Source organism: Martes martes (assembly GCF_963455335.1).
Source record: "Martes martes genome assembly, chromosome: 10".
In the NCBI taxonomy this organism is placed as follows: domain Eukaryota; kingdom Metazoa; phylum Chordata; class Mammalia; order Carnivora; family Mustelidae; genus Martes; species Martes martes.
This window is the reverse complement of record NC_137898.1, coordinates 62,624,388-62,643,091: the sequence shown is the minus strand read 5'-3', so window position 1 is coordinate 62,643,091 and position 18,704 is coordinate 62,624,388. Positions and strand designations below refer to the sequence as shown.

The 18,704-nt window shown below is 36.1% G+C and overlaps 1 protein-coding gene across 1 annotated transcript in view; it reads left to right on the top strand.

Annotated features, from left to right (window-relative positions):
- Positions 1-18,704, top strand: part of GDPD4 (glycerophosphodiester phosphodiesterase domain containing 4) — a gene marked incomplete at both ends in the record, with an annotated part of 138,502 nt that overhangs the window by 68,733 nt on the left and 51,065 nt on the right. The window contains one exon of the mRNA XM_080816362.1: positions 17,237-17,393. Within this exon, the coding sequence (XP_080672488.1) occupies positions 17,237-17,393 (157 nt within the window). The remainder of the gene's footprint in view (positions 1-17,236; positions 17,394-18,704) is intronic.

Genomic DNA, 18,704 nt, shown 5'->3' with positions numbered 1-18,704 from the left:
TTATTTAATTTATTTAAATTCTAGCATAGTTAACGTACAGTGTCATATTAATTTTAGGTGTACAGTATAGTGATCAGAATTTCAAGGGGTTCCCAGGTGGCTCGCTCAGTTAAGTGGCTGCCTTTGGCTCAGGTCATGATCCTGGGGTCCTGGGATCGAGCCCCACATGGGGCTCCCTGCTCAGCAGGGAGCCTGCCTCTCCTCTGCAGCTCCCCCTGCTTATGCGCGCTCTTGCTGTCTCTCTCTGTCTCTCATTCTCTGCCAAATAAATAAAACCCTAAAAAAAAAAAGTTCTGTACATTACTCAGTGTTCATGACGTTAAGTAAACTCTTAATCCCCTTTACCTATTTTACTCTTCTCCCTGACCACCCTCCTCTAGTAACCTTCTGTTTGTTCTCTATTGTTAAAAGTCTGATTCTTGGTTTGTCTCTTTTTTTTCCCTTTGTTCATTTGTTTCTTTTAAAAAAAATTTTTTTTAATTTAAGTTTTAAGTAGTTAACATACAGTTCAATATTGGTTTCTGGAGTAGTACTCAGTGATTTATCACTTACATACAACACACAGTGCTCATCATAACAAGTGCCCTCCTCAGTACCCACCATCCCTCTAGCCCATCGCCCACCCTCAGTTTGTTCTCTGTCATTAAGAGTCTCTTATGGTTTGTTACATATATCGGGCAAAATAAACTTTAAAACAAAGAGTGTAACTAGAGACAAAGAAGGACACTATATAATAATAAAGGGGACAATCTAACAGCATAATATAACAGTTATAAGTATTTATGTACCCAACATGGGATCACCCAGATACATAAAACAGTTAATAACAAACACAAACTAATTGATAGTAATACAATAATAGTAGGGGACTTTAACACCCCACTTACATCGACTAATAGGTCATCCAAACAAAAAATCAAAAGGAAACAATGGCTTTGAATGACACACTGGACTAGATTTCACAGATATATTCAAAATATTCTATAATAAAACAGCAGAATATACATTCATTTCAAGTGCACATGGAACATTTTCCAGTACAGATTACATATTAGGCCAAAAAAACCCAAGCCCCAACAATTTCAAAGAGATCTAAGTCATACCATGCATCTTTTCTGATTGCAGTGCTGTGAAACTAGAAATCAACACAAGAAAAAAGGTGAAAGAACACAAATCCATGGAGGTTAAATAACATGCTAGTAAACAATGAATGGGTCAACCAAGAAATCAAAGAGGAAGTAAAAAAATACATCAAAACAAATGAAAACAAAAGCACAATGGTCAAAAAACTTTGGGATGCAGCAAAAGTGGTTCTAAGAAAGAAGTTTATAGCTATACAGGCCTACCTCAAGAAGCAAGAAAAATCTCCAATAAACAATCTAACCTTACACCCAAAGGAGTTAGAAGAACAACAAACAAAACCCCAAACCAGCAGAGCGAAGGAAATAATAAAGATTGGAGCAGAAATAAATGATTTTCAGAAACTGGAAAAAAAGAAAAAACAATAAAACAGATAAATGAAACCAGGAGCGGTTTGTTTTTTTTTTTTAAAGATCAACAAAATTGATGTACCTCTAGCTAGACTCATAGGAAGAGAGAGAGAAAGGAAGGAAGGAAGGAGGGAAAAAGGGAAGGAAGGAAGAAGAAAGAGGAAGGGGAAAAGACTCAAACAAAATCACCAATGGAAGAGGAGAAATGATAACCCAAACCACAGAAACAAAAACAGTTGTAAGTGAATATTATGAAAAACTATATGCCAACAAATAAGATCACCCAAAAGAAATTGGTAAGTTCCTAGAAACATATATTCTACCAAAAGTGAAACAGGAAGAAATAGAACAGTTAAACAGACTGATTACTAAAGAGATTGAATCTGTAATCAAAAACTCCCCAAAAAACTAAAGTCCAGGACCAAATGGCTTCGCAGGTAAATTCTACCAAACATTTTAAGAAGACTTAATACCTATTCTTCTCAAACTATTCAAAAAAATAGAAAAAAAAACCCCTTCTAAATTCATTTTTTGAGGACAGTATCATCCTGATAACAAAACCAGATAAAGACACCACAAAAAACACTTGTTGACACACTACAGGCCATCTCTGATCAACATAGATGTAAAAATCCTCAATAAAATGCCAGCGAACTCAACATCAAAAAACAAATAATCCAATTAAAAATGGGCAGAGGACATGAACAGATATTTCTCCAAAGAAGACATCCAGATGGCCAACAGACACATGAAAAGATGCTCAACATCACTCATCAGGAAAATGCAAATCAAAACTGCAATATTACCTCACACCTGTCAGAATGGCTAAAATAAAAAACACAAGAAACAACAGGTGTTGGAGAGGATGTGAAGAAAAAGAAACACTTGTGCCCTGTTAGTGGGAATGCAGAGGGGTACAGCCACTGCAGAAAACAGTACGGAGGTTCCTAAAAAAGTTAAAAATAGAATTACCCTATGATCCAGTAATTATACTACTGAGTACCCCCAAAATAAAAAACGCACTAATTCAGAGGGATATGTGCACCCCTGTGTTTAAAGCAGCATTATTTACAATAGCCAACTTATGGAAGCAGCCCAGAGTGTCCATTGATTGATGAGTGGATAAAGAAGATGTGGTATAAGTATACAATGGAATATTATTCAGCCTTAAAGAAATAATGAATCTTGCCATTTACAACGGTATGGATGGAGCTAGAGAGTGTAATGCTATGTGAAGTCAGTCAGTCAGAGAAAGACAAACACCGTATGATCTCACTCATATGTCGAATTTAGAGGGGGGAAAAAAAAGCAAATGAGCAAAGGGGAAAAAAGACAAACCAAGAAACAGATTCTTAGCTATAGAGAACTGACTGAGGTACCAGGGGGGAGGTGGGTGGAGGGATGGGTGAAATAGGTGATGGAGATTAAGGATCACACCTGCTGTGATGAGCACTGGGTGTTATACGTAAGTGTCAAATCACTATATTGTATACCTGAAACTAATATTACACTGTATGTTAACTGTATTGGAATTAAAAAAAACCCCACAACTCTCCTCTTTTCTCCCTTCTCTCAGCCCCTGGTAACCACCATTCCATTTTCTGTTTCTATGATTTTGACTACCGTAGATACCACATATGAATGGATCATACAGTATTTGTATTTTTTGTGACTGTCTTATTTCACTTAGCATAATGTCCTCAAATTTCATCCATATTAAGGCATGTGACAGGATTTCATTTCCTTTTCAGGCTGAATAATATTCCATTGTGTGTATATAACATGTTTTACTCACCTATTCATTTGTCAATGGACATTTGGATTGCTTCCACATCTTGTTATTTTGAATAATGCTGCTATGAACATGAGTCTACAAATATATTTTCTAGACCTTTCTTTATATTCCTTTGGGAATATACTCAGAAGTGGAATTGCTGAAACATATGGTAATTCTGTGTTTAATTATCTGAGGAACTGCTGTGCTGGAGAAAGGGATTTTTAAAACCTGTGTATAAAATCCTGGGCAGACCTTTGTGTAATCCATGCTTGAAACCTTACAGAAACAACACAGCAGAAGATTTGATAACTGCATGTTGGTCTGGAATACCATATGGATTTTAGATTTACTTCTGGGTAGCACATAATGGGAAAGGCCAGAAAAGCATTGCAAAGCTTTTGAAAACTAAACTGACTTTGGAACCATAGCTACAAACATGGGCCAGGACATGTGTGCCTAGATACAGTGACTGCTAAAATAAATTTATTTGACAGACAGAGATCACAAGTAGGCAGAGAGGCATAAAATAAATTTAAATAGCAGTGAGGCTCTCATCAAAAATCCCAAGGATATAGTCCAAAGTTTTCATCATATTTACAAAAATCTAAGCCTAAATGAAAAAAAGGTAATTAATAGATAGTACCACCAAGAGAAACAGATGTTGGAATCATCAAGAATTTTAATGCAGCTGTCATAATGTATCTCAAACAAACTGTGGACACTCATTAAGCAAATGAGAAAGGATAATGTATTAGCAAAGAAAAAGAAGGAATAAAGAAGAACCATATGGAAATAAAATTTCTTTAGTGAAAAGAAAATGATTTAAAATGTCAATTTGTGGGGCATCTGGGTGGCTCAGTTGATTAAGTGTCTTCTTCGGTTCAGGTCATGATCCTAGTATTCTAGGATCCAGCCCCCACTTTGGGCTCCCTGTTCAGCGGGGAGCCTGCTTCTCCCTCTGTTTCCCCCACTGCTCCTTCTCTCTCTGTCTCTCTCAACTGAATAAATAAAAAAAAAATCTTAAGAAAAAAAAAGTCAACGTATTTTTATAAAGTCATCATTATGTTCTACATCTTAAACAAATACAATGACATGTCAGTTATATCTCAGTAAAATGAGAAGAGTCAACCTCTGAGCATTTGAGTTACTCCCTCATTTAAAAAACACTTTCAGTTTGGCTTCTAGAGTATCATACAGTCCTGATTCTTCCTTTCTGGACTGTTTCCTAAATGGTTTTCTTTGCCCATTCCTGCCATCTCTTCATACTCTCAAAATTGTGGAATTTTTGAGATTTGTGATAAAATATTTATAAAGGAAGTCTCATCCCTATCTCCAAAATGAACTTGTTTTGACAGTGTTCACCCCATTTTGTAAAATTACAAACATGTTTTAATTATATATCAAACATGTTTATATGAAACTTTGATTTGAATATGATATTTTAAAGATGCATTTGAAAAGGAAGCGTGTCTATACGTCAAAAGCAAGAAGTATAAACTAGTATTTAGCATCTAAGAGAGAAAGTGTATAGGAGGACCTATTAAGAATCTATGCAAAGACTTTTGGCTGTTCAGGTTTATGGCATAAAGGCCCAGTTAGACACGCTCACTAAGTGTGGAGCAACACCTCTTAGAGAACCCTGAGTTGTCATGTTTTCTGAAGCAGTGTTGACCTCATGTGAGCCAAAAGGAGAAATGTTGACTCACTGGGAGTCAAAGGAAGCTGAGGCACAGAAAGATCAAAGTAAGCTTCTGTGGGATTTATTGCCCCATTCCTTCCCCACCGACTCAATTCTTAACTTTTTAGGGGAAATAAGTGTAAATGTTGTATTAGCAGGTGTGTGTGTGTGTGTGCACACATACGTGTGTGAGAGTTTGTGTGTGAGAGTTCAGTAATTTCTTTCAGTATTGCCTACTCTTTAGCATCCATGATGAACAAAATGTCAGATATTTTAGTACAGATGTGCCATGCCAAACCATAATAGAGCCCGAGGCAAAAGGTAAAGTCAGTAATTATGTCTGTATTTGAAATTTAATTATTTTGTTTGTCATGGATTTTTCCTTAATTTATATATTTTTTTAAAGATTTATTTATTTGAGAGTGTGTGTTTGCAAGAACAAACAGAGGGAGGGGTAAAAGGGGAGAGAGAGAGAAAGAGAGAGAGAGAGAACGTCAAGCAGACTCCTGGCTGAGTGCCAAGCTGGAGCCTGAGATCATGACCTGAGCTGAAATCAGGAGTTGGATGCTCAACTGACTGAGTCACCTAGGTGTACGATTATTAATTTAGACTTTTAAAAATATTGCATCAGGGAGGGTATGTGCTATGGGGAGTGCTGTGAAATGTGTAAGCCTGATGATTTCACAGACCCATGCCCCTGGGGCAAATAATACATTATATACTAATAAAAAAATAAATTTAAAAAATTTAAAAAAATACTGCATTAAAACAGTATTTATCTTGATTACTGAATATTTGGCACCTTCCTTCCATCTTACACCCGATGTGAGTGTACTACTATTTTGCTATATTTTTCTCATTTCTTGTCTCACTTTAGATTAATGTGGTACTTTTTAGGACTTTATCTACTTTTTAGGACTTTATCTCCCCTATTGGCTTATTAGCTATGCTTTTTTTTTTAGTGGTTGTACTAGAGTTACAATGTGATATTTAACTTATCACCTCTTCATTAAATATATATATTTTTTGTGTGTAAAATACAAATCTTTTAACAATATATTTCCATCTCACCTCTCCCATTGTTTGACCTGTTACTGTCATGAATTCCACAATACACTAATTTTTGCTTTAAATGGTCAATAATCCTTTTTAAAGATGAAAAATGAGAAAATTTTAGATATATATTCATGTATTTATCTTTTCTGGTACTCTTCATTCTTTTGTGTAGATCCAAGTTTCCAGTTGATACTTAGTTTTTGCCAAAAAGTATCTTTTAATTTTTCTTGGAGTGCAGGTCTGTTGGAAAAAGAATCCTATCTTTTGTTCTATGGAAACATTCTCATTTTCCTTTTATTTTTTTCAAATATAAATTTATTTTGTGCCTTCAGGTGATGTTTGTGTGCTAGAAACATTTTACTTTAATTGAAATCAAAATAAGTATTTAGTTTATTCAACTCAGAACCCTTTTTCTTAAGCTTTTGAATTTAGTTTATAAACCTTATTCCCACTCCTGGGTGGAATATGTCTTACATTCTTCCAGGAAGCTTCCAACTATCTTAATGTTAATGCCTTGCTAGAGGGAAAACCAACCTTAACTTGACAGCAACAAGGCCCAGGGTATCCTGTGAGTCTTCTTTAACATCTGGAAATCCTTTTGAAACCTCTCTTTTCCTTACCTCCCCCAGCTCACAAGTATCTAATCAGCCACCTCTCACAGCCCCAGGGCAACAGCTCTTTCTGCCCATGGGTCCTGTAAAATGGTGGTTAATACCACCATTTTGCACCAAAACAAAACAAAAACTTATTCCATTTATAAGACTAACTTTTTTATTAGGTTTTTAAATTTAATAACAGTATTGTTAACATACAGTGTTATATTAGTTTCAGGTGTACAATATCATGATTCAGCCATTCCATACATTACTCAGTGCTCATCATGTTAAGTGTACTCTTAATCCCCGTCACCCATCCCCCCATCCATCTCCCCTCTGGTAACCATCTGTTTCTTCTCTATAGTTAGGATTTTGTTTCTTGGCTTGTCTCTCTTTTTTGCTTTGCTCATTTGGTTTGTTGTTATTGGTTTTTTTTTTTTTTGGTTTTTTGTTTGTTTGTTTGTTTAAAGATTTTATTTATTTATTTGACGGAGAGATAGTCACAAAGGCAGAGGCAGGAAGAGAGAGAGGGAGAAGCAGGCTCCCAGCAGAGCAGAGAGCCTGATGCAGGGCTTGATCCCAGGACCCTGAGATCATGACCCGAGCTGAAGGCAGAGCCCCAACCCACTGAGCCACCCAGGGGCCCCTCATTTGTTTTATTTCTTAAGTTGCACATATGAGTGGAATCAAATAGTATTTGTCTTTCTCTGACTTATTTTACTTAGTGTAATACTCTCTAGCTCCATCCATGTTGTTGCAAATGGTAAGATTTCATTCTTTTTCATGACTGAGTAATATTCTATTGTATATCTATACCACATCTTCTTTATCTGTTTATCTATCAATGGACACTTGAGCTGCTTCCATGATTTGGCTATTGTAAATAATGCTGCTATAAATATAAGGATACACGTATCCCTTTGAACTAGTGTTTTTGTATTTTGGGGGTCATTACCTGGTAGTGTGATTACTGGGTCATAGGGTACTTCTATTTTTAACTTTATGAGGAACCTCCATACTGTTTTATGCAGTGGCTGCATCCCTCTGCATTCCCACTAACAGTGCACAAGTGTTTCTTTTTCTTCACATCCTCTCCAACACCTGTTGTTTGTGTTTTTTGTTTTAGCCATTCTGACAGGTGTGAGGTGATATCTCATTGTAGTTTTGATATGCATGTTCCTGATGATGAGTGATGTTGAACATCTTTTCGTGTGTCTCTTAGCCATCTGGATGATTTTGGAGAAATCTATTTATGTCTTCTGCTTATTTTTTAATTGGCTTACTTATTTTGAGGGTGTTGAGTTATATAAGTTTTTTAAAAATAGGGGCGCCAGGGTGGCTAGTGGGTTAAGCCTCTGCCTTTGGCTCAGGTCATGATCTCAGGGTCCTGGGATCGAGCCCCATGTCAGCTCTCTGCTCAGCAGAGAGCCTGCTTCCCCCCCACCCCCCCACCCCACTCTCTGCCTACTTGTGATCTCTCTCTGTTAAATAAATAAATAAAATTTAAAAAAATAATAAAAAAATAAAAAATACATTTTGGGTACTAACCCTTTATCAGATACATCATTTGCAATTATCTTCTCCCATTCCATGGGTTGTCTTTTAGTTTTGTTGATTGTTTCCTTTACTGTGCTGAAGCTTTTTATTTTGGTGTAGACTGTAGTTTACTTTTGCTTTTGTTTTCCTTGCCTCAGGAAAGATATCTAGAAAAATGTCGTTATGGCCAGTGTCAGAGAAATTCCTGCCTGTGCTGTCTTCTAGGATTTTTATGGTTTCACATCTCACATTTAGATCTTTAATCTGTTTCAAATGCATTTTTATGTATGGTGTAAGAAAGTGGTCCAGTTTCATTCTTTTGCTTGTAGCTGACCAGTTTTCCCAACAACACTATTTGTTGAAGAGACTGGTTTTTTCCCAGCAGATATTTCCTGTTTTATCAAAGACTAATTTGATGTAGGAAAGATGTTAAGGTTCAAAGCCAATGACCAAGAAAGAATTCTCGAGATGTCTTTAGTGCAAAAAGGTGATTTTATTAAAGCACAGTGACAGGACCCATGGGCAAAAAGAACTGCACTGGGGTTGTGAGGAGTGACTCATTATATACTTTCAAGTTGGAGGGGCTTAGGGATAGTGTAAGTCTCTAAGGAATTTTGGAAGCAAGGTTTCCAGAACCTTGAGGGGGCTAGGTATTTTTGGAAGAATGTCATTTATTACTGTCTAATAAAAACTTAGTCATGAGACCCTTCAGATGTATATCAGTGGGCCATATGCTTAGGGGATGATTGCCAACACGTATCTTGGGGGTTTAGAGATAAAAGAAATTTCTAAAGGAATTTTTTTTTTAAGATTTTATCCATTTATTTGACACAGAGAGAGAGATCACAAGTAGGCAGAGAGGCAGGCAGAGAGAGGTGGGGAAGCAAGCTCCCTGCTGAGCAGAGAGCCCGATGTGGGGCTCAATCCCAGGACCCTGAGATCATGACCCGAGCTGAAGGCAGAGGCTTAACCCTCTGAGCCACCCAGGTGCCCCTCTAAAGAAATTTTTATATGTTAAAGTACGCTTACAGGATTCTAGGGGGTTGGGGGGAAGGGTTAGGCCAGGATTGCCTTTTGTGGTTAGCAAAGTATTAACATCAAGGCAGTTGAGTCCCTAGAGGAATGTGTCTCTGCCTGTTTCAAGGACTCGTCAATGGACTGTAGGTAGTAAGGAAATTTAATAAAATTTTTCTTCTGCCTTTGTTTCCCACATCAAATTGACCATATAATTGTGGGTTTATTTCTGGGTTTTCTATTCTTTTCTGTTGATCTATGTGTCTATTTTTGTGCCAGTCACATACTGTTTGATTACTGCAGCTTTGTAATATAACTTGAAGTCTGGGATTGTGATATGTCCAGTTTTCTTTTTCTTTTTCAAGATTGCTTATTTGGGGTCTTTAGTGGTTGCATATAAATTTTAGGATCATTTGTTCTAGTACTATGAAAAATGATATTAGTATTTTTATAGGGGTGCATTAAATGTGTTGATTGCTTTGGGTAAGATAGACATTTTAACAATATTCTAATCCATGAGCATTGAATTCTTTCCATTTGTGTCATCTTCCATTTCTTTCATCAATATTTTGTCAGAGTATGGGTCTTTCTCATCCTGGTTAAGTTTATTCCTAGGTATTTTATTCTTTTTGGTGCAGTTATAAATGGGATTGTTTTCTTAACTTCCCTTTGCTGCTTCATTATTAGTATATAGAGATGCAGTAGATTTCTGTACATTGATTTTGTATCCTGCAACTGTAAGTCTAATTTTTTTGTATTAATTTTTTTATTAGGGAGGTGGGGGAGGGCTTAACCAGGCTCTTTGCCCAGCATGGAACCCAATGCAAGGCTCAGTCTTATGACCCAGTATCATGATCTGATCAAGTCAGATGATTAACTGACTGAGCCACCCAGGCACCCCTATAAGTCTAATGTCTTAACCATTTTTTTTTCTTAAACACTAGAAATTTATTTTCTCAATGATTCTGGAATCTAGAAATCCAAGATCAAGGTGTCAGTGGGGTTGGTTTCTTCTGAAGCCTCTCTTCTGAGCTTACAGATGGCTGTCTTCTCCCTCTGTGTGTGTCTGTTGCCCAAATTTCCTCCTCTTTTTATTATGTTAAGTTTACCAATCAGTACATCATTAGTTTTTGATGTAATGTTGAATGATTTATTAGTTGTGTATAATACCCAGTGTTCTTGACAACACATGTTCTCTTTAACCATCATTTTTGAGGGCCTTTGAGTAATAATCAATCCCATTTAATTTAGGTATTTTAAATTGCATTTATGCATTTAATATATTGTTTTGGTACTGCAGTTGTCTGAAATATTTTAAGAATACTTAAAAAATTCTTATAAATGTAATACATTAAATATATAGCTATGGAGACCTTAAATGCTCTTATATCTTTCAAATCTATAAATGTAATGAGATGTGACCTTATAATCACAAATAATAATCACAAATAATAATCACAAATCTAGATCAGTTACTGAGTTTCATATTTTAAATTGAAATTACAAAGGTAACCTAGGAGAAATGCTCTTAAACACATAAATTTACTTAAAATGCCGAATACTCAGTATGATTGTTTTAAACATACATATGTTTAATTATTCATTTGTCCACTCTGAAATGTGCTTATTCACCAAGAAAACAAGCATTTCATCTGGGTTGCTTTTCTAAGTAAATATTATGTTGTGGCCTTTTTTGGTATAAATTTTTAAAAATTGTTATAAAATACAAGAGTAAAAAATTTATCATCTATTTTTTAAATGTATAGTTAAGTGGTATTGTATATATTTATAATGCTGTGCAAACTTCAACCATCCATCCCCATAGTCCTGTTCATCTTGTAAAACTGAAACTCTATACTCATTAAATAATAACTCCCTGTTCTGTCCTCCCTCAAGCTCCTGGCAACCCCATCCTACTTTCTAACATAATTTTGACTACTCTAAGTATTTCATATAAGTGTAATCTTACAGTATTTATAGTTTTGTGATTGGCTTATATCATTTAGTATTAAGCTCTCATGGTTCACTCATGTTTAGCATTTTGCACAATTTTCATCCTAAAAAGAATTAATAATATTCCATTATATGTATACACCATATTTGTTTATCTGTTCATCAGTTGATGGACACTTGTGTTACTTCCACATTTTAACTATAGCAAATAATTCTTTTATGATCATGGGTATATAAATATCTCCTTAAGACCTTGCTTTTAGTCCTTTTGGGTGTATATACCCAGAAGTGGGATTGCTGTATTATGTGGTGATTCTGTTTTTTAATTTTTTGAGGCACTGTCATACTTTTCTTCCACAGTGGCTGTATCATCTTATGTTATTTCCAGCAGTGCACAGGGGTTCCAATTTCTCCACATCCTCAACAACACTTTGTCTTTCCCCCTCCCTCCTTCCCTCCTTCTTTCTCTCCTTCTCCCTCCCTGTCTCCTCTTTCTTTCTGATAGTAGCCACTTTAATGGGTGTGAGGTGGTATCTCATTATAGTTTTGATTTGCATTTACCTATTAATAAGTGATGTCTAGCATCTTTCCATGTGCTTGTTAGCAATTTATAATCTCCTTTGGAGAAACTTCTGTTCAGGTCCTTTGCCTAGTTTTGAATTGGTTTTTTTTCCCCTTTGTTGTTGAGATTTAGGCGTTCTGTATATATTCTGGGTATTAATCCCTTATCAGATATATGATTTGCAAATATTTTCTCCCATTCTGTGGGTTGCCTTTTTCCTCTATTGATAGTGCTTTTGATGCACAAAATTTTTTTTCATAAAGACCAATTTGCCTGTTTTTTTCTTTTCTTTTTTGAAGATTTTATTTATTTGTCAGAGAGAGAGAGCACAAATGCACACAAGTAGGGGGAACATCAGGCAGAGGGAGAAGCAGGCTTCCAGCTGAGCAAAGTGCCCAATGTGGGACTCAATCCCAGGACTCTGGGATCATGACCTGAGTTGAAGGCAAATGTTTAACCAACTGAACCACCCAGGTGTCCCATGCCTGTTTTTTCTTTTGTTGCCGATACCTTTGTTGTCATATCCAAGAAGTAATTGCCAAATCCAATGTCATGGTTTTGTCCTCTAAGAGTTTTCTTGTTTTGTTTCTCACATTTATATCCTTGATTCATTTTGAGTTAGTTTTTGTATATGGTATTAGGTAAAAGTCCAACTACATTCTTCTCATGTGAATGTCCAGTTATTTCAGCATCATTTGTTGAAAAGATTGTCCTTTTCCTGTTAAATGGTCTTGGCACCCTTGTCAAAAATCATTTACTGTGTATGTAAAAGTTTATTTTTAGGTTCTCTGTTCTGTTCCATTGATCTGTTTTTCTTTATGCCAGGACCACACTATTTTGATTACTGTGGCTTTGTGGTAAGTTTCGAAATCAGAAAACATGAGTCTTCCAGTTTTCATCTTCTTTTTTAAGATTTTTTTGGCTATTTAGAATACTTTGAGATTTCATATGGATTTTAGGATGGGTTCTTCTATTTCTTTAAAAACATCACTGGGATTTTGATAGGAATTGCATTGAATCTGTAGATTGCTTTGGATAGTGTTGATATCTTAACAATGTTATGTCTTTTAATCCATGAACAAGGGATATGTTTCCATTTATGTCTTATTTAATTTCTTTCAGCGTTGTTTTCTAATTTTCATCATGTAGATCTTTCACCTCCTTGGTTCTTATTCTTTGTGATGGCTATTGTGATTGGAATCATTTTGTAATTTTTTACTCACATTGTTAGTGAATAATTAGTGTATAGAAATGCAACTGATTTTTGTCTTTTGACTTTGTATCCTGCAGCTTGGGTCAATTTATTTGTTCTGTTTTTTTTTGTGGAATCTTTAGGATTTTCTATGTATAAGATCATACCATCTGAAAACAAGGGTAATTTTATTCTTTCCTTTCCAGTTTGGTTGCCTTTTCTCCTTCTTGCCTAATTGCTGTGGCTAGAATGTCCTGTACCACTATGAATAGAAGTGACAAAAGTAAACATTCTTGCCTTATTCCTAATCTTAGAGGAAAAGCGCTCAATCTTTCACCATTGATTATGATGATCATTGTGGGTGTTCATTTATGTCTTTTATTATGTTGAGGTTGTTTCCTTCTATTCCTCATTTGTTGAGTTTCTTTTATCATGATGGGTGTTGAATATTGTCAAATGCTTTTTTTTTGGCATCAATTGAGGTGATCATATGGTTTTTCCCCCTTTATTCTGTTAATGTGATGTCTTACATTGATGGATTTTGGTGTGTTGAACCATCCTTGCATTCCAGAAATAAATCCTACTTGGTCATGGGCTATAATGGTCTTTTTTTTTTTTAAGATTTTATTTATTTATTTGACAGACAGAGATCACAAGTAGACAGAGAGGCAGGCAGAGACAGAGAGAAGGGGAAGCAGGTTCCTGGCTGAGCAGAGAGCCTGATGCGGGGCTCGATCCCAGGACCCTGGGATCATGACCTGAGCCAAAGGTAGAGGCTTTAACCCACTGAGCCACCCAGGCACCCCTATAATGGTCTTAATACACTACTCAATTCAATTTGCTAGTATTTTGTTGAGGATTTTTGCATCAGTGTTCATTAGGTATATTGATCTGTAGTTTTCTTGTAGTGTGTTTGTTTGGCTTTGGTATTAGGATATCCTTTAGACTCTTTGCTTTTTTTTTTTTTTTTTTAAAGCAATATTTTCTGTTTCATTTCCTCATACTCAGTACTTCTATGGTACTATTGTCAAGTTCACTGAATCCTGCTTTTGCCTGCTTAAATCTGCCTTTGAATTTTCTCATCAGTTTTTCATTTCAGTTATTGTACTTTTCAGCTTCAGAATTTCTTTTTGGTTTCTTTTTAGATTTTTAAATCTTTTTATTCATATATCCATTGTGTTCATACATTGTTTTCTTGACCTTATCTACATCTTCCTTTAGTTCTTTGAATATTTTTAAGATGATTGTTTTTAAGTCTTTGTGTAGTATATCTGCCATGAGCTCTTTCTCAGGAATAGTTTCTGTTGATTTATTTTTTTCTGTGAATGGGCCATACTTCCTGTTTCTTTGTGTTTTTTTTTTTTTTAAGATTTTATTTATTTATTTGTCAGAGAGAGAGAGGAAGAGAGAGAGAGCGAGCACAGGCAGAGGCAGAGGGAGAAGCAGGCTCCCTGCCAGGCAAGGAGCCCGATGTGGGACTCGATCCCAGGACGCTGGGATCATGACCTGAGCCGAAGGCAGCTGCTTAACCAACTGAGCCACCCAGGTGTCCCTTGTGATTTTTTTTAATTGAAAACTGGAAATTTGAATCTAATAATGTGATAACACTAGAAATAAAATTCTCCCCCTTCCTCGGGGTTTGCTGTGTTTTTTTTTTTGTTATTTATATCATGTAGTATGTCTGAAGTATAAAATCAAGGTCTTAGGTTTTCCTGATCCTTTCCTCTGGAATTCACAGTCACTTTCTAATTTTCCCTATATATGCAGCTATTTCTAGTGTGCTAGCCTTTTAATATCTGGGAAAAAGAGAAAAATGAAGAGGGGGTTAAAGGGTGATAGTCCTTTAAATTTCCTGGCAGCCACTTTTGCCTGAAAGGAAGGACTTTGCAATAGTGGGAGTAGGTGCAATAATGGTTGCTTGCCTCTCTGTCTGCCCTTCTATGGCAAAAAGCAACAGTCACCAAAACACACATCCCCTATATTTGGAGTACAGGGTTGTTTGTGCTACCCAGCTCTTGCCAGCTGCTGTGTAAGCTACTTTTGGAACTGCACACAGTTTTTTGCCACGTGGCTGGGGTGGGGGGGTTGATTGCTGCTAATGTGCTAAGAGCTGAAATTAAGCAAAATTAACCCCGATTTATGTGCTAGCCTTCCCCTGGAAATTGCTAGCTTTTTAATATACTCCAGAGTTCCAAAATAATTACATTAGACATAGTCTGCTGGTGCAATTGTTGTCTAAGTTGAAAGACAGATACCTGGTGCTTCCTACTTTGCCGTTTTTCCAGAATTCTCTTTTCTTTCATTTTTGAAAGATTTTAAGTTGATAGTTATTTTCCTTCATCATTTAAAATATGTTGATTCACTAATGTTTTATCTTTTATCATTTTTTTATGAGAAGTCTGCTATATGCTTATCTTTATTTCTCTTTAAATATGTCCTTCATTTCCTCCTCTGCCTACCTTTACAGTTTCTTTACCCTTATCAGTTTTTGGGTGTTTTTCATGAATTTGGATGTAATAATCCTTAATGTGGTATATGTATATGTACTCCTTCTTATATTTATCCTTCTTGGTATCCATGAAGAGTCTTGGATTTGTTGATGTGTAATTAACATCAAAATTTTAAGACATTTTACTTTCATTTCCTCAGATTTTTTTTCTCCCATCTTTTTAAGACCCCAATCATACATATACAATATTACTTGTCTAATAGTGTCTTATAAGTCATTTGGATAGATTCTACTCCTACATCTTCAAATTCTCTGATCTGTACATGATCTATACTATCTAATCTTATGTTAAGTAAGTGCAGTGAAATTCTCATTTAATTATTACAGTTTTTCAGCTTTGGAACTTCTGTTTTTTTTGTGTCTTACAGTTATGTTTTTATTATGTTCCTGTTTTCTTGACATTATTTAAATATACACCTGCATTTTTGTTTTATATGATTTAATGCCCTTGTTGATTCTTTCTATCATCGCTTTCATTTCTGAGTTTGTCTTTATTGAATAATTACTTCTGGTTCTGGTTACATTTTCCTGCTTCTTCGCCTGTCTGGTAAATTTGATGGACATGTGGTTTTAGGATAGCTACTATATTTTGTTGTATTCCTTTAAAGAATTTTGGATTTCTCTAGCAAGCAGTTAAGTTACTTAAAGTTAGGTTGATCCTTTGAAGGATATTTTTAAGTTCTTTAATGTCATTCTAGTTCTAAATTATCCCCATTTTAGGGCATGGCCCCCTGGAGTCTCTGAAGAATGCCTTTGTAATTACTGAAGTGTCTTTGCTCTTGCTGGATGGAACTTAAAAGATTCATAGTCCTGTGTGGGCTCTGTACATTGTCTTAGAACTTTCTGGTGATTTTTCTTTTCTTGGAAGTTGTTCTTCGCAAGCTTTATAGGTTTTACTCTGCACATATACTAATTGATATTTAGCTATATACTCAAAGGACCTCTGCATATTTCTCTGGAACTCTTTTTTTCCCCCCCATAGCTCCATTCTTTGTGAGATGCTAGCCCACAAATTCTAGCTAACTTGACCTCTCTTTAATCTGTTCTCTTTCTACTCAAATCAACATGATAGCTGGATACATTTTAGGTTCCCCCTCTCTGTGACACAGTCTAGTAAAAATCAGTAAATCTAGTAAAAATCACCTGCAAAAATCAGGCCTGGGTAATGGAAGAGCTAATTTCATCTGTATACATTTTCTCAGATATAATCATACTGTGCTCCCCTTCCCCCCCCTGGGCTGAAAAGAATTATTTCCCTTATTTTGTCCAGTTTTCTAGTTGTTTATGGGCAGGAGGCCAAGTCTCAGCTTTGTTACACCCTCATGGCTATTACAGAGTTCTCTTCACAGGTACTTTAATGAGAAAGGAAGAGAGATTTTCGTAAAACCAGAGATACTTAAAGGCAAATAACAGATAAGAGAACAAGGAACTTTTCTAATGATACCTTCTGATTTGAAGGGTCTAGGGCCAGAAATACTCAAGGAAGGTATCTACCTGGGAAATGGGTCAGAACAGGAGATTGTGTGAATGCCAGCTTAGTATGGTTTTGGACCTCAGAGCTTTGCCCCCCCTACCCTACTTGCCTTACTCTTGGGTTATTACTGTACCTACTGTCTTCTTGATGCCAGAAAGCCCCTAGATAGGGAAGCTACTTTTTCACCATCACTAATTTGATTATTATATATCACTAAAAACTGATTTCTAGAGCATAAAATATTGAAATCAAACTATAAGTGACTAGTAATTAGTCCTTTGCTGAGATTTGGGAGGGAGTAAGGAACCCAAGTAAGTCTTGTGACATTGATGGGCTTTCTGAGAACCAACGTGGCTGAGTTCAGCCTTTTTCCCTCTTCTTTTCCCCTTCTGCCTGCAGTTTAGATCATGTACCTTTTCTTATGCATGACTATGACCTGAGAAGAACAACCAATATTAAGGAGGTCATGCCAAATGCCTCCTTAACACATCCTAGCTTCTTCCCGTGGCGTTTCCTGTCGACTCTGAATGCAGGCAAATGGTTTGTACAGTCACCGGTAAGACATTCCCCAACTCAACAAACCTGCATTGAATCTCTCTTCTGTATGAAGTCATGTGCTGCTCCTAGCATACGCACAATTTCATCCCAGTTTGGTAGCAGAACTGTAGCATTGATAGGAGGGCTTTTCCAGGAATGCAGTCAGTCTAATTGCTGCTTTCTACATTGACTGGAAATTCTGAAGATAATCTCATAAACTTTTGTCATTTAATTCCTTTTTATCGAAGCATTGCATAAACTTTTATTGTGTCTTCATGTACACAGCATTTTCCTAGGCATTCTAAGTAGCTCACAGTCATAGATGAGGCAGACTGGGGGACATATTTATTCTAACCTCCTCTTCTTATCATTCATTAGATATTTATTGAGTACCTTTTGGGTTCTTGGCACATGAAATACAATGGTCAATAAACACACTAAGCTCTGATGGAGTTCACAGGCTAGAAGAGACAAAATACAGTGTGATAAGTGCTAAACTGAAGTTAATTTTAGATGGCTTAGGAACACACAAGAGCCACTTCTAACTCAGTCTGAGGGATGGAGATGGGGAGGAGATAAATAGGCCAATGTGGTAAAATATAAAACACTGCTGTGTACAGTTTAATTTAGAGGCAAGAGTGAATGGTTGTACTTGAGAGGGCTGAAAATACTTGATGCAAAGGTATCATTTGAGCTGAAAGAATATCATTACTAATGGGAACCATGGACAATGATGGCAGCATGTTTCAAAGATTACAGTATACTGGAGCAAGAGTGGATATGGTGTACATGCATGCATGTCTGAAAGAGGAAGAGAAGAACGGAGGGAAGGAAAGAGAGAAAGGTCAGTAAGGAGGAGATGGGAGATAGATTTGAAGAAGAACCTGGGAAAACATGTTTAGAGGAGAATATAGCAAAGCTTAAATAACAAGTTAAAGAGTTTAGAATTATCCTGAGTATTTTAAAGTGGCTAAAATAAAAGGTCACATTTGCATTCGATAAAAGTTAAATCTGCCTTTCCAAGATAGATTAAAGACAACAAAACTACTTAGTTTCCAAATTATCATATCCCTAGGGGGAGTCCATGTGACCTGGGTTATACCAATCAGATACACTCATTTGAGACTTCAGCTTTGAAAATAGACATCTGAACATGACAGGACAGCAAGGATTTATACTGCTAGCACCTGTAGCATCAGAGACAGTGGTGTGGATATCAGCTGTAGTAAAAGCTCTCTTATCAGGTAATTATAATTAGGAAAGTAAGTCTTACAGTATTTTTAATTGTGTACTTGGGGAGGAAAGGAATTTTATTTGTATTTGATATTAG